Genomic DNA, 15,640 nt, shown 5'->3' on the forward strand with positions numbered 1-15,640 from the left:
ATCCAAATGATAATATAAAATAACCAATTAAAACATAAAAACAGAGAAAAAAAAAAGGGCTTTATTTATTTATTCAAGATATACAATGTAATATACAATGTTATGAAAATAACATTGCTAGAGGCTTAAGAATTCATATTCCCTGAGCTCAGCGTGCGCAATATCTGCATTATGGACAATACAAATGTAGAAAAATAATAAATACATTCACATTTTATATTTCAAATTCCATACTCCATACAAAGTGCTTTTGTTTCCACGGCTTTGGGATTTGTGCAATAATTTAGAGAATTTATACAAGAGGACAAAAGGGACTGAAATACAATAAATGTGGGTTTCTGACTAGAAAATTTATAGCAATGGATATGAAATTTTGATAAGATTAGAATTAAGTTCAACACATACATATTTTTTTTTGCAGGAATATCTTTCTCAAAGACACCACAAAAGTACATGTTTTATGTTAAATTATACGTTTGTATTAAGCTTTCTATTCACAAACAATAATATGTCATTCCAGATTTGACCCTACACAGCAAAAACTGAGGGTTAAAATTTTAGAATAAAATATTTTAGAGTTGTTTTTTAACACAAAAAGTATTATTTTTAACTACTTGAAAGTTAAATGGGGGTTGGAGTTGGGGTTATTTGCCAGAGTTGATGGTTGAAGTTAATTCAATTTCACCTAATTCTCCTCCCACCATGACTTCAAACTCCCGCGAGAGAAGACCAGTTTGAACCAGTTTTGGTCATAATTTCATCTTAAATTAACTAAAATAAAGTGTAAAAATAAAACTCTTCTGTGTGTTGTTTAGCTAAATCAGGAAAACTCTACAAAGTGTTATCTGTTTACTCTAATAAACATTAACATTAACTCTTGATTTTTGGGGTTAAACAGAAACTTTGGCCCAGTGTTACTTAATTAACATTTCCAAAAATGTTAAATTAACTCTAGAACAGACTGAACTCATATAAACCCTGAGAAAATGTTAAAAATTGATTCTGGGAGAGTCAATTTTAACACTCCACTTTCTGCTGTGTAGGAGCATTCCCAAAACACATGAGTCTTATTAGTTACAAAACAGACCCTTTCAAATCTTCTGTCATCAGAATGTTAAAAATTCTGGAATGGAGGCAAAAATCTGCTAACATAATATATTTACAATGATTAAGTGATGAGCAGACCTAAATGCTAATAGTTTTATGACATTATAACAAAAAAAGCAACAATTTTGAATTTTCAAGACACAAATCTTATTTACTTGAACTTATTTGAACTTATTTACTTTTAAAATACCTCGATTAAGTTTCAGTGTGAAATATTTCCGTCATAATCCCAAGAATTCAAGTAAAAAACATATTTCTTCATGCTGTCTGTGTTGAAATGAATCATGGGATATGTAGTTTCTAATTGTTATAAGATGTTACTTCTATAAACCCATGGATTTAAGCAAAGGAACTTCAATATATTGTGATGCTCCACGATATTATTGTGAGACTTTTGACAATACTATATCACAATATTTTGGTTATTGTTACATTATTATTTATTTATTTATTTATTATTACTTTTTTTGTCTTCTATATTCTAAGTTACTTCTATAATGGATTTAAGCAAAGGAACTTGTAATTCAATATATTTGTGATGCTCTACGATATTATTGTGAGACTTTTGATGACACTATATCACAATATTTTGGTTATTGTTACATTATTATTATTATTTATTTATTCATGTATTTATGTATGTATGTATGTATTGTTTTTATTTATTAATACTTTTTTGTCTTGTAAATTTAAGTAACTTACACACAATATCTTGGTTATTATTATTATTATTATTATTATTATTATTATTATTTATTTATTTATTTATTTATTTATTCATTTATTATTACTTTTTTTGTCTTGTATATTTTAAGTTACTTCTATAATGGATTTAAGCAAAGGAACTTGTAATTCAATATATTTGTGATGGTTTATGATATTATTGTGAGACTTTTGACAATACTATATCACAATATTTTGGTTAATGTTACATTATTATTATTATTATTTAATTTATTTAATTTATTATTACTTTCTTTTTTTTGTCTTGTATAATTTAAGTTACATATTAATTTAAAAAAAAAAAAAAAAAAAAAAAAAAACGTGGTTCAGACACTGGGCTTTAAAAACGTGTCGTGCGATAATAAATGACGTTCCCTTAAACCCCGCCTCCGCCGCGCGCCGATTGGCTGGGGCGGACTTTTGGCGCGCTATGATTGGCTGCACCGCTTGCACGCAGTTCCGCAAATCTAGTCTTGTTTTGTTGTTGTGAGACTCTGCCTTTTCTGCCACCGCTGAAGTTTACGCGTTTGTCACCGTCCTGCACGTCGATCTGTAAGTTTACGAACGTGTCACATTTACGTTTTGAAGTACGTCTTGTGTTTGAGCTCGTTATCGCCAGCGTTTTGGTAATAATGCTCGTTTTTTCAGCTAAAGCTAACACGCCTAGCCGCACGATCCGCGTCATCCGACAGTAACTTTAGCAAACAATTAGCTCTCTTATTCGACCCTGACGGCTGTTTTACGAGTTTATCACTAAAATACACTCTTTAATAATGTCATACCCTCGTTGGTTCACGTATTTTGCGGTTTAAAAGCGCGGTTATCCCTGTCATTGCGATACAAATCCAGCTTTAAAGCAGAGGAGAGGCTAAAAACAGTAGCATGTGCATCGTTATTTGGGTCGTATCGCTTCTGTGCACGCATGATCTGCCCTGATATCGTTTGTGGCAAAGAATCCAGCTTCATTCAAGAAATAGGCGGGGTATTTGCCATAAGAAGTGATAAAATAACAGCTGAAAGTGAAGCTCCAATGTTACTACAGTGGTTACTTCTATTGTTTTGTTGCATAAGAGAATTTGTCCTCTGCATTTGACCCATTCCTCTGAAGCAAGGATGAACCAGCTGTACTATTTAACCCAAGCAGGAGTGGGACAGATACTTCGTTTTCAGAATAAGAAAAGTCACATTGAGAAGTTTGTCAAGTTTATATACTTAAATGTTATGACAAATTGTTAGGGATGCAACAATAACCGAAATCTCGTGATGTTGTATCGTCAAAAGGCTCACAATAATATCGTGGACCGTCACAATAGATGCATCACGAAATTCGGACTTCCGGTCATCGCGCAATGCATACTGGGAAGGATTTTCTGAAAAAGTGAGCCTCAAACTGCCGTGTTTGTTTTCCCAGTGGGATGCGTCTATTGACAAAGTCGATCTTTTCAAGTCTTTTGAACCATATCACTTTTGTTTCTGGTTCTGATATTGTCATATTTTAGTTTTGGGATTCGGACATCGTAATTGTGTGGTTGTTGGATGTTCTAACAGCGGAAAAACGGCTCGAGAAATTTGTTTGCGAACTCCATAAATGCAAAAGTGAATCAGATGTGTGTGACTGCAAACCTCTGTTCAAACTGTTTCTCTTCCCAACGGAATTGAAAAATAGTGAAAAGTGAAGGCGATGGGCAGGATTGATCCACAAGAAGGACCAAAAAGGAAACATTTGGCTGCCTAAATCATCCCGAGTTTGCAGCCAACATTTTGTATGTGGAGCGACATCAAAGTGGGATCCCGTTTTATTAATCGAGAGGTGCAGAAGACAAACAGACTGAGCTGCACTTTCTTGCTCTTGTGGTTTTACAGCAATATCACGTCTTGGTTGTTTTGCAGTGGAAGTTGTTTCCTGGTGAACAGCTGGGGTCTTTCACTTTGGCGTGAACTTTTTAAATTTGTAACCGAGGTTGAGTGAGGGATCGGGGTTTTGCTTTGTTGTCGCTCCACATACAAAATGTTCTCTGCAAACTCGGGATGATTTCTTAGGCAGACAAATGTTTCCTTTTTGGTTCTTCCTGTGGATCAAAGCTGCCCATCGCCTTCACCTTTCACTATTTTTCAATTCCGCTGGGAAGGGAAACAGTTTGAACAGAGGTTTGCAGTCACACACATCTGATTCCCTTTTGCATTTATGGAGTTTGCTAACAAATTTCTCGAGCCGTTTTCCGCTGTCAGGATCCAACAACCACACAATTAACGATGTCCGAATCCCAAAACTAAAATATGACAATATCAGGACCAGAAACAAAAGTGATATGGTTCAAAAGACTAAAAAAGATCGACTTTGTCAATAGACGCATCCCACTGGGAAAACAAACATGGAGGTTTGATGCTCACTTTTTCGGACGATCCTTCCCAGTATGAATTGCGTCATGACCGGAAGTCCGAAATTCTTGATGCATCTATATATCACATCACAAGTCTTTTCGCTTAAATGAATAGTCTTTTTTGTGATTTTAATCTTTCTTAATCTGTCAGTTACTTTGTGCATGAATTGTGCTTTATAAATAAACTTGCCTTGCCTTGGTGCAGCAGTAGCCAAAAAACAGAGGGAACTACATAGACCATGATCCTTTGCTGTTGTCGGTGCAGACTACATGAAGAAATAACTGTTATTAAGCACTTTTAAATTGTAACTCTTTCAAGGCTTTTCCATATTCAAAATTTTGTAAGCCTCCACAAAGTATCGCAATAAAACGAACCGTGAGGTGCATATCGTGAAACTATCGTATCGCGGGGTTTAGATATCGTTACATCCCTACAATTTGTATTATAATTGAGTCAAAAATGTATTTACCAGTAGTGACGCAGCATCTTATTTCGGTGTTTTGCCTCCTTTTTATACAAAGTTCAGGAAGGTATGTCAAAAAACAGTTGTTACCATTGAATCCAGCAAATTTGTGTCAGTAGTGCAAAAATATCAAAATATCGATATACCGTAATGTGATGATACAGTATCAATATCGTTGGCTGCTGTATCGATATATCGCCAAGAGTATTTTTTGATATATTTTACTAAATTATTTTGTTTGTTTGTCAATACAGTGGGCTTACGTTTCGATACGATTCGATACAATACATTTCAAATCGATTTGATGGGGTTCAGTAAAAAATAAAGGCTAAATCGTGGCTGTGATACTAAAAGTCTTTGTTAAACCACTTCTTCTTGTGCAAAGTTCATATGAAACACAAACATTTTAATCATCAAAACAGTGAAAATGTCAAATGTTTCGCATAAACACGTTTCCTTCCTCTGAACAAGCAACAAAACTGTAGCTGTAACAAAACAATTACTTTAAATATCCCCCCCAAAAAAATATATATATATATATACTTTTGACGATGTATCAGTACAGTAGCCCATGATATCAACACTGTATTATCACATTAAATGATACGATATATTGATATTCTGATATTTTTGCACACCCCTAGATCGGACAAGATACAATTTCCAACAGACGAGATGAAACTGGAGCTACGAGAATGAAATAAGACGAGATTTTTACATTACTTACTATAAATACATTGTGCAATCCAGTACCCAGTTTTATTCTAACTGTTTTAAATGCTACTTTATTTAATATTTTTGCTGTAGAACTGCTTTTTGTGACCCTAAGTATTAGTATAGCAGTATTAGTATTTGTAGTATTTGTAGTATTTGTAGTGTTTGACCAGATTCCTCCACTCCACACCGCTTTTGACTGGACCAACTCATTCCCAATAGATTTTCACTTTGTCAGGCCCAAATGACCAGTTGTGCTGCACAGTGACAGTCAATAACACTCAACCAGTATAAATAAAAACGATTTTAACTCACAGATAAGTACAAAACAGAGCAAAGCTGCAGTGAAACATGTTAAAGGTTGTATAGAGGATTTTTTTAAGGGAAGAGAAATACAGCGACAGTCCTTGTGCGCATTCAGAATTACTGTTGAAGTTTCCTGTCTAGAAGTAATTCAGCGACCGTCAGTTTTTAGACCCTTCGTCTGCTTCGGTCGCGCCATCGCTGGACGAGATCTCCAAGAATCACCTCAGTTTGGCTTTGCTACTTTTCCACTTCTCTTCTTCTTTCAGCGACCTCAAAAACGGACTTTCTTTTGCGGCGAAATGGTCGTGGATTCTCGTCCGCCGTCGCGACAAAACTTTGTGCGAAATGCGAGGAAGCGACAGTTCGAAAATGCCTCTAAGAACCGCTGCGTAAACCACGTAATCCCCGCGCTCCGACGAGTCAGTTATACTAGGGAGTTTGATTGACAATCTAACAGCCAATAGAAAATGAGGGAGCCTCGTTTTCTATTGGCTGATGTTTATCTGGCCTCACTACGTCCACAGTTGATAGATTTTCGTTCTTTTTTTTTTTTTGGTCATCATAATTACAAAGCTGCTGCGTCTCTGTAATGGTATTTTAATCTTTCACTGACAATTTGAAACAAAAAAAAAATCCTCCATACAACCTTTAATTGAATGCATTTTTGTGCATGTCAAAAAATAAACATCAGAAATTAAAGAGAAGAAACTGTCACGCACTGTTATCTCCTACTTATCCCAGTTACTGTTGTGTCTTTGGGCATCGCACGTCACCTTTAATGCTTTTAGATTTGCCATGACATAATTTCGACAAGACAAGACAAGATACGATATTAGGTCCAAGAGAACGAGACAAGACGAGATTTTAACGGAATTCCAAATATATAAGTTTTGCGATTTTGTTTACAGATTCTGATTTTGGCCTCACATTTTTTTATTTATTTGATTTTATATTTTTGTTTCCACTCTAGTACAGCTTTTTGGAACTACAAGAGATGTAACTCAACCCCATTTTGTTCAATCAAATTGTAAACACATGGAAAAAAATCTCACGAGACCATTTCCCTCATGTGTGCTCGATCTTGTGGTAATTTGGTCTCACGGGATCTTATGCCATGTCTCTGTCAGTTTGCCCCAGGGCAGGTGAAGCTAGTGTTGTATTAACTTTATTTGTTTGTTTCTCTTCAGGTTTTTCTCCGAGGTGAAAATGGCCACAGACTCTCCGCGCAGACCCAGCCGCTGTGCAGGAGGAGTGGTGGTGAGAGCCCAGGCTGTTACGTAAGGACCATGTTTCTATTCTTTTTATTATTGTTGTTTAAAGGTATCTCACAATATAAAAAAAAAAAAAAAAAACATGTGAAAAGAAACATTACAATTTCTTATTATTTGCCATTATTGAACCTCTGACCAAACAAAATCAGTGTCACAATAATAACTTTATCTATCTCGCTGTTCAGTTTATAAAAGCTTTTCAGACTCAATATTTATCGTAATTCATATTTTCTTTGCAAAACTGGGGAGATTTTTGTTATTTTAGTTGTAATACGAGACCATTTAAGCTGTAGAGCGTTGAATAAGTCTCTTTTCTGGCTAAATATTGGTTCATAATTTTCTTTTTTTTCTGTATTTTTACTACTTTCTACATTTGATATACACACAGAAAATGTCAAATATATGAAGTCAGACGTATGGAATTATGTAGCCATATATATATCAATTTTTTTTTGTATATTTATTTACTAGTGCTGTGAAAAATATTGTGTTACTAATGAGTTAACGCAAAAACTATTTTAATGCTGTTGAGTTTTTTATCGCAAAAACTACCGTATTTTTCGGACTATAAGCGTCACTTTTTTTCATGGTTTTGGTGGTCCTGCGACTTATACTGTCTCCTGTAGAAAAAGCCTCTGTTCTGCTGCAAATAGTGAAATCTGCAGTCGAAAATGACAATCGAGCAGCAGAAAAAAAGTCTGGAGTGAGCGAGAAACTTGTGAGGGACCGGCAGAAAACGCAGATGGAGAACACAGCTTCAAGAGAGGGCACCATGCAACTTTCCTGAAGTCACTGGATGGATGGACAAAGCCTGGACTTCAGTGACAGCGAAACCATCCTGTCAGGATTCAGAAAGACCCGAATAATTCTAACTGGAACTGATGCTGAGTCTGACGACAGCGACACAGAAGAGGAAGCGGCGCTCAGTTTACATCATGGATCTATCGTTTATCTCCAGAGGTCGCGCAGAAGTGACACCGAGGATGAAGAATTGAATGGATTTAGTGATTTGGAGTGAGATGGAGAGTTTGGTAAACTTGTTCTGTTCTGTTGTTTATGTTATAATTATCTTAAGAACTGTTAATATGTTACGTTAACATATTAACGCCTATTCAGCCTGTTGTTCTCTATTCTGTTTTTATTACTAGAACTTGCCTTTCAAGATGAAATCTCGCTTCCTGGTCTCTGATTTTATAAAATACATTTCCCCAAAAAGTGCAACTTTTATATGTTTTTTTCTTCTTCATTGCACATTTTTGGCTGGTGCGACTTATATTCCGGAGTGACTTATAGTCTGGAAAATACGGTAGTTTTTTTCAAAAGCTGTAGCCACTGCTGTAGCATTAGAAAAACTACAGGATCCGGCTGTAAACAGGAAGCAAAACAATTTGTACGAAAATGAGAAGCCCTGTCAGGTGCGCTGATGTTATTCAAATGAGGAAAACGCTAAATAAAATCCGCTCCAAATCATACAGCGAATCCGCGCTGACCTTCAATAAATAAGAACTGTGACAGAGACAGAAGTTTTGCAGGCTCTCGTCTCCGTCTGTTCTCATTGCTCTGCTCTGTTTTTATCTCCATAAACTCACAGAGGAGCGTATCGCGGCAGGACTCATATCTGTCTCACTATTTAATCGATATTTGTGCCGCTGGACTTATTTTCTCAGCTAAAGCGCCACGTGTAAACAAACTGCTGTGAGGTGATGTCATCGGCCTCTGTACAGCAGCCTTGGGGTCATAGACTGCAGACAAACACGGCCACAAACACTGTTGCAATAAAAAAATAAAAAAAAAAAACACATTTCCACAAAGCCTATCCACTTTTCTGTTGATAAGAGTCTTAAAATGATTATTCAACAGACAAAAATGTGAGATTAATTTGCGATTAATCACAAGATAACTATGACATGCACTATTATTTAGGTTTTTTTTTTATTTCAAAATCCTCAAATTACCCTTCTTTTTCTTTGTTGAAAAATGTTTCAGTAGTTATTTGTTTTTTTTTTTCTTTAATAAATAATTCCATATATCTTGCGTGATATTATTTCAGTTCTTCTGTATGTATATAAAATGTAGAAAGTAGTAAGAAAAAACAAAACAAAACATTGAATGAGGGTGAGTCCAAACTTTGACTGTGAAACTTTGTGTATTGTTGCAGCTCAGGCCGTTTAATGATACGTTCTATTTAAAATGGTTTACTGGGATTAACTCGCTTTGTTTGAATCTTAATCAGTGGCATAAAGTAGTTTCTTTTTTTCTTTCATTGTTTTTTAACGATTTTAAGACACCACCTACTAGTGACAAAGGCAAAACAAACACTGACAAAGAACATAAATAAATAATTACAGACTAGAGATTGGACAATAAACTATAATATATGATTAAAAGGGAACACAATAATCGTTAGTGGGACATTTTATATAATTGTGATCATCGCCAAAATGTGCAGTACCAAAAATTGTGATCATCGACAACACAACCAGTATAAAAAAATGTACACCCATCCCAAAATCCACCAATGCTGAAGAACAATCGTACAAATAGGCCAGAATACAGTAGTTTCAGTATTTTTGTGTAATCCTTCAGTCGTTCAGGTTGGATCCATCGCAAAGGAGAAATTCAATTCTGTCACTGAACAAAAAGTCTTTTGTTATCGAAAACGTTTCACAGATCACCCAAGCTGCTTCTTCAGTTCTGGTCAGACAGGAGCTAACGACACTGAAACTACTCTGAAACTAACACGCCTACATGAGTCAAATTAGCATAGGACTAATAAAACTCTCATGATAATATCCTGGACCATCACAATATGTCGAATCTCAAGTTTCTTAGCTATTTCCGCACCATAAGAATGACTTTAAGCAAAAAGAAAGAGAGGGAACTACATAGACCATGATCCTTTGCTCTGTTTCGGTCCACTTTACACAATGAAATAACTTATTAAGCACTTTTAAATCTTTACTCTTCGGGTTTATAACAGAACCTAAGGCTTGTCAAGGCAGTTTTAAAGGACAAGGAATTATATATTACAATTTTCTTTTACAATTTTGTTAGCCTCTACAAAATATGCAGCTCACGGTACGATATTTATTACAATATTGTGATGATATTGTATGAAGAAATTTGGATATCGTTGCATTTTTACTCATTCAGACGCCTGACGCTTTCACACCTCCTGAGCGTGAACAGACTATTATTATTATCTTTATTTTGATTTTGGTCTGAGGATGGAGTTATAAATAGATGATGCCTGAGACCTCAATTTCCGTTCAAATGTTAAAACTTTTGTCCAGTTACAGAACTGAATTTCTCCTTTGCAATAGTTTCGGCACTATCATTCTTTGCGTTTTTGCATTTTTTTATCGTTTGTTATTTGTCTGTAGCGAAATATCAATCCTTGTTACACTTTCACTTAATTTAGATCATACGGTGTGTGTTTCAGGGAGCAGTCGTACATGGAGAGTGTGGTGACATTCCTTCAAGATGTGGTTCCTCAGGTAAGTCTTTACTGTATTTCAACGGTACTCGTCCAGACAATGGTTTTGAATCCTTTTTACTGTAGTTTTTGCTCCCAACTTGTAAATCTTAAATGTGAATTGGGTCACTTTTCTGGTGTTATTGTTATGTATGGCATTTAAACATCTCCACCTTGCATTTACTCAATAACATGGGTTGTTATTGAGTAGTTAAAAACTTGAATTAGTACTACGAGTGAGCTCGCTTTTACACAGATCTGACATGTAACTGCGGGGGTTACCTGTTGTTCCCGGAGAGATAAACAAGTGTAACATTTATTTACCGTATTTTCCGGGCTATTAGACGCGCTCTTAAGCCTCCAACCCCATCAAAAAAAGACCGCGCGCCCCACAATCCAGAGCGCCCTGTACACGAATCCACTCGGCTGTCCCAGTACGACTTCAGTAAACTACAAAGCCGCAAACACACGGAGCAGACAGCGACCGCACGGCGAAACACACCCACAGACACACTCATCACTCCACGCCGACGAGGAACGGAACGGAGGAACGAACTGAAAAAGCGAGCGCAACGTGTCGCTTCTAGACACGACTGAACAACTGAGTCAGTGCGAACACACGGCGACAATCCGTTGGTCCCAGACACACCCTCCCTACACGCCACAACTGAACAAAGCCCAGAGTCACCGTGAACGAACAAACAAACAAAAACCACTCACCCATCACACTGTTGTGTTTCCTTTAAAGTCCGGTGTGGTTTATTTGTGAAAAAAGTTAGAAAATAGACCATTTGATGACAGTGCGCCTTATAATCCAGAGCCCCCTATAGTGCAGAAAATACGGTATTTATTTTATTGGAATGCCCCTCGAGATATGCCGTCTCGTTTTCGAATTGGTCCTAAAAACACAAACATTAGTAATACATAATACAACACAGTACTATACAATACAATAGACGTTACGTTTACGTTATAAAATATACACATGCACGTACACAATCATACAGCTAGACAAACTGCTCTCTCATTTCCATCTCCCAACTTCTGCAACAGTACCTGATTTATTAAAAAAAATAGTGTACACTATACACAGTGATTTAAACAAATGAAAAAATAATAATAGAAGAACATTCTAGGCAACATCTCCATGGAGAGAAGCACACACAGTTACACAGTTCACGTTTAAAGGTTGTATAGAGGATTTTTTAAGGGAAGCGAAATACAGCGACAGTCCTTTTTTCAAATGTTGTGCATGTGTGACACCACCTTCCTCAGTGACTCTAGAAATCACATTTGTTTACATCCAGTGCATGTTCAGAATTACTGTTGAAGTGACCTGCCTAGAAATATTTTAGCGACCGACGCGTCAGTTTTTAGACCCTTCGGACTTTCTTTTGCGGCGAGCTGGTCGTGTATTCTCGTCCGCCATTGCAACAAAAAAAAGCCTCAAAGAACCGCTGCATAAACCACGTAATCCCCGAGCGCCGATGACTCAGTTACACTAAAAATGTAGGGAGTTTGACTGACAACCTAACAGCCAATAGAAAAAGAGGGAGCCTCGTTTTCTATTGGCTGATGTTTATCTGGCCTCACTATGTCCACAACTCATAGATTTTCATTCTTTCTTTTTTTTTTCGGTCATCATAATTAAAAGGCTGCTGCGTCTCTGTAATGGTATTTTAAACTTTCAATGACAATTTTAAACTAAAAAAAAAATCCTCCATACAACCTTTAAGTAATTATAGATTTGGATGGACACGTGCTATCCAAAATTTCTGTTGGTCTGCTTCTATTACGGCGGGTGAAGTTTAGGTGGATCTAAGTAATTATGGTGCAAGATAATTGTGATTAAACCAAAATGTGACTTTGCCTTATTATCCACCTTTAATTGGTAGTTCGGTACAAATTATAGATGTAATTTTCCAAGTGTGTTTTGTTTTTTTTTTATGCAAGATTTTTATTTGCAGGTTTTTCGGTGTGGTGATTGTGGTGACTCAAAACTCTTTTTTTTTTATTGTTTATGTTCAGGCTTATACTGGAGCGCCTCCTACTGACGAAAAAGAGAAGGTCATCTGGGTTCGGTTTGAGAAGGCCGACATCAACGGTGAGCGCTTCATTCTTCTAACCTCTCGCCAGACTGATATGTGTAGCTCTCTGAATGAGTCCAGTCTGGGATCGATCAGGAACAATGATTGGATTGTTATTCTGATTGGTAAAAGTGTCACAACAGCGGAACAAGACTCTAGATCTAAATGTCATGTATTTCTTCTAAAATAGGCCTGAGTACATTTGTCAGCGTCAACATGTTTGTTTTGGACATTTATTTAAGAATTAGTCACTTTAAATTAAGAGGTTTTCTTCAGTTTAAATCTAGTGAAATAAGAACTATTGTGAAGCAAAGATGTTCGTCTGTTTTAGGAATAAGACTAAAAAAAACTTTAAAGCATGAGTTAATTTAGGGGTTGGGAAGAGACAGAATTTCCACGAGACGAGATTTGGACATAATCCCTAATATATAAATTTTCACGGTTCAGTTTCCAATTCTGGCCTCACAACTTTTTATTTATTTGATTTCATAGTTTTGTTTCCATTCTAGTGTTGATTTTTGGAACTGTAAGAGACGTGACTCACCGACACATGACCGTTTTTTGTCCAACACTTGGGGAAAAAAATCTCACGAGATCATTTTTCTCTTGTGGCAACTTTGTCTCACGAGATTTTGTACCGTCCCTACTTAATTTATACATATAAACTGTTATAAGTCGGTTTATATGAAGCAAGAGTTTTGTGTCCAGGAAATTGATTAAAGTAAATTGTTATTCTTATGTTGTATATTGTTGTATTTTGCTGAGTTATCATGTCGTGGTGAAGTTGGGTTTACTTCAGTCCAGTCCTTTTTTAGGTTGTAACCATTACAAAAAGAAAATTTATTGTTTGGCAAAATGAGAACCACCAAAAATAAACTTCATTCATTCGTTCATTTTGGTTTATTCGGCGCTGGCTTCAACCCAAACCGCAGAGCTGCCCTGGGATTGGTCAGTTTGGACCAATCACAAACAAATGCTTCAGTTGGTAGAGTGTTTGTCCACTGATCTGAAGGTTGGAGGTTTGAATCCACAAAAAAGCGCTAAATAAAAATGTGACCATGACCAGGATTCTTATGAACTCACAAAAATCGTGAGAATTCATCCTGCAGCACGGTCATTACTCACAGACGCGCAGTGTTGGGGAGTAACAGATTACATGTACCGGAGTTATGTAATCAGAGTACAAATTATGAGTAATTGTATTCAGTTACTGTTACAGTGAGTGGTAATTGGATTACAGTTACTTTGTTGAAATAAATGGATTACATAGCGGTATTTTCCTGTTTTTACATTTGGGGCTATATCCCTTTTTTTTTTTCTTTTTTTTTTTTTCTGGTAATTCCACTCATTGCCGGACACTAAACCAGGTCTAAAACCAGGTCTAAAACCAGGTCTAAAACCAGGTGTAAAACAGGTCTAAAACGAGATCTAAAACGAGGTCTAAACCAGGTCTAAAACAGTTCTAAAACCAGGTCTAAAATGAGGTCTAAACCAGATTTAAACCAGGTCTAAACCAGTTCTAAACCAGGTCTAAAACCAGGTCTAAAACCGGTCTAAAACCAGCTCTAAAATGAGGTCTAAACCACATCTAAACCAGGTCTAAACCAGTTCTAGACCAGTTCTAAAACAGGTCAAAAAACAGGTCAAAAACCAGGTCTAAAACCAGGTCTTAAACCAGGTCTTAAACAAGGTCTAAAACGAGGTCTAAACCTAAGTCTAAAACCAGTTCTAAAACAGGATTTAACAGGACTAAACCAGGACTAAACCAGGACTAAACCAGGACTAAACCAGGACTAAACCAGGACTAAACCAGGACTAAACGAGGTCTAAAACCAGGTCTAAAACCAGATCTAAAACAGGTCTAAAACGAGGTCTAAAATGAGGTCTAAACCAGGTCTAAAACCAGGTCTAAACCAGGTCTAAACCAGGACTAAACCAGGTCTAAAACCAGGTCTAAACCAGGTCTAAAACAGGATTTAACAGGACGATTATTTTGGTAAATATTGAAATCACGATTATTCAAATTATAATTTTTTTGTTACACGATGCGTTTATTCAGCATTTCTTTCTCTTAAAAAAAACCTCTTTGCTATTGATAATTTGTGAAAAACTTCCAAATTGAAAATAAAAATCAGCTACAAACATGAACCTTAGAGCAGTTTTGTGAAGTATAAAACATAAAGTGAATAAAATAAACTTTGAACATGAAATAATGCATAGAAAAACATAATCCAGTCCAGTCCAACTTTATTTGTATAGCACATTTTACAAACAAAACAACAAAACAAACAAAAACAAAAAAATCTGCAGAATTATGTTTTAATCGGACACTAATAGAATAAATAAATAAAACAATAATAATAAAATGTATAATAAATGTATCCAAAATAAACTATATATCCAGCTGTTCTACAATCTTTATCTTTAAAAAAAATGAAATAAATATACTAGAATAAACTTTGTTAAGCTTTAAAATTGTTTCAACTCTGTTATAAGAGTTTGGAGATCATGTGACACAAAGATTAATTGCAGAGCCTCATTACCAGTCATTAAACGGTCCTCTCCCTCTCACAGACACGGCGCGTAACCCTGAGTTCATGGAGATGCACAGCGGGACCACAGAACCTCCTCTGTGCCTCATGATCGGATACACCGACGGGCTGCAGGTCTGGAGCGTCTCCGTAAGTACAAAGATAATTATTGTTCTGGATATTTTAATGTGAGTTTGTGCTAAGAGAGAAACAATCATCATAAACACACTACATAAACATTGTAAACAACAGAAAAGCACATTTCTCGAAAAGGAGCAGAAAGAAGAAAAACTCACCCCTGTTCATTACATAGTTTCAAAAATTTAAAAAAATATTTGTTCATGTGTTTAGTTCATAGTCATGGTTTACTTGTGAATAGAATATAATACCGTATTTTCTGCACTATAGAGCGCACTGGATTATAAGAATCCGTGTATCATTCGTTCATTCGTTTTTCAATATAAAACCAAAAATAAGAAAACGAAAAAACAACAGTTTTCTTCGCTATTTGTCTCCAAAACCAAAATGAAAAAACGGATAACGATTTGTTTTTTCAGTTTTCGATTTTGTGTTTAAATGAA

The 15,640-nt window shown here is 35.9% G+C and overlaps 1 protein-coding gene across 1 annotated transcript in view; it reads left to right on the forward strand.

Annotated features, from left to right (window-relative positions):
- Positions 1-2,280: 2,280 nt before the first annotated feature.
- The window catches only part of bcas3 (BCAS3 microtubule associated cell migration factor), a 988,864-nt gene continuing 975,504 nt past the window's right edge, over positions 2,281-15,640 (forward strand). Inside the window, exons 1-5 of the mRNA XM_055166948.1 lie at positions 2,281-2,382; positions 6,883-6,972; positions 10,409-10,463; positions 12,470-12,545; positions 15,103-15,209. Of these exons, the coding sequence (XP_055022923.1) occupies positions 6,902-6,972; positions 10,409-10,463; positions 12,470-12,545; positions 15,103-15,209 (309 nt within the window). The 5' untranslated portion in view covers positions 2,281-2,382; positions 6,883-6,901. The remainder of the gene's footprint in view (positions 2,383-6,882; positions 6,973-10,408; positions 10,464-12,469; positions 12,546-15,102; positions 15,210-15,640) is intronic.

The sequence above is a fragment of the Boleophthalmus pectinirostris genome, unplaced genomic scaffold (assembly GCF_026225935.1).
Source record: "Boleophthalmus pectinirostris isolate CB_2022bp ecotype Guang Dong unplaced genomic scaffold, ASM2622593v1 HiC_scaffold_9, whole genome shotgun sequence".
NCBI lineage: Eukaryota > Metazoa > Chordata > Actinopteri > Gobiiformes > Gobiidae > Boleophthalmus > Boleophthalmus pectinirostris.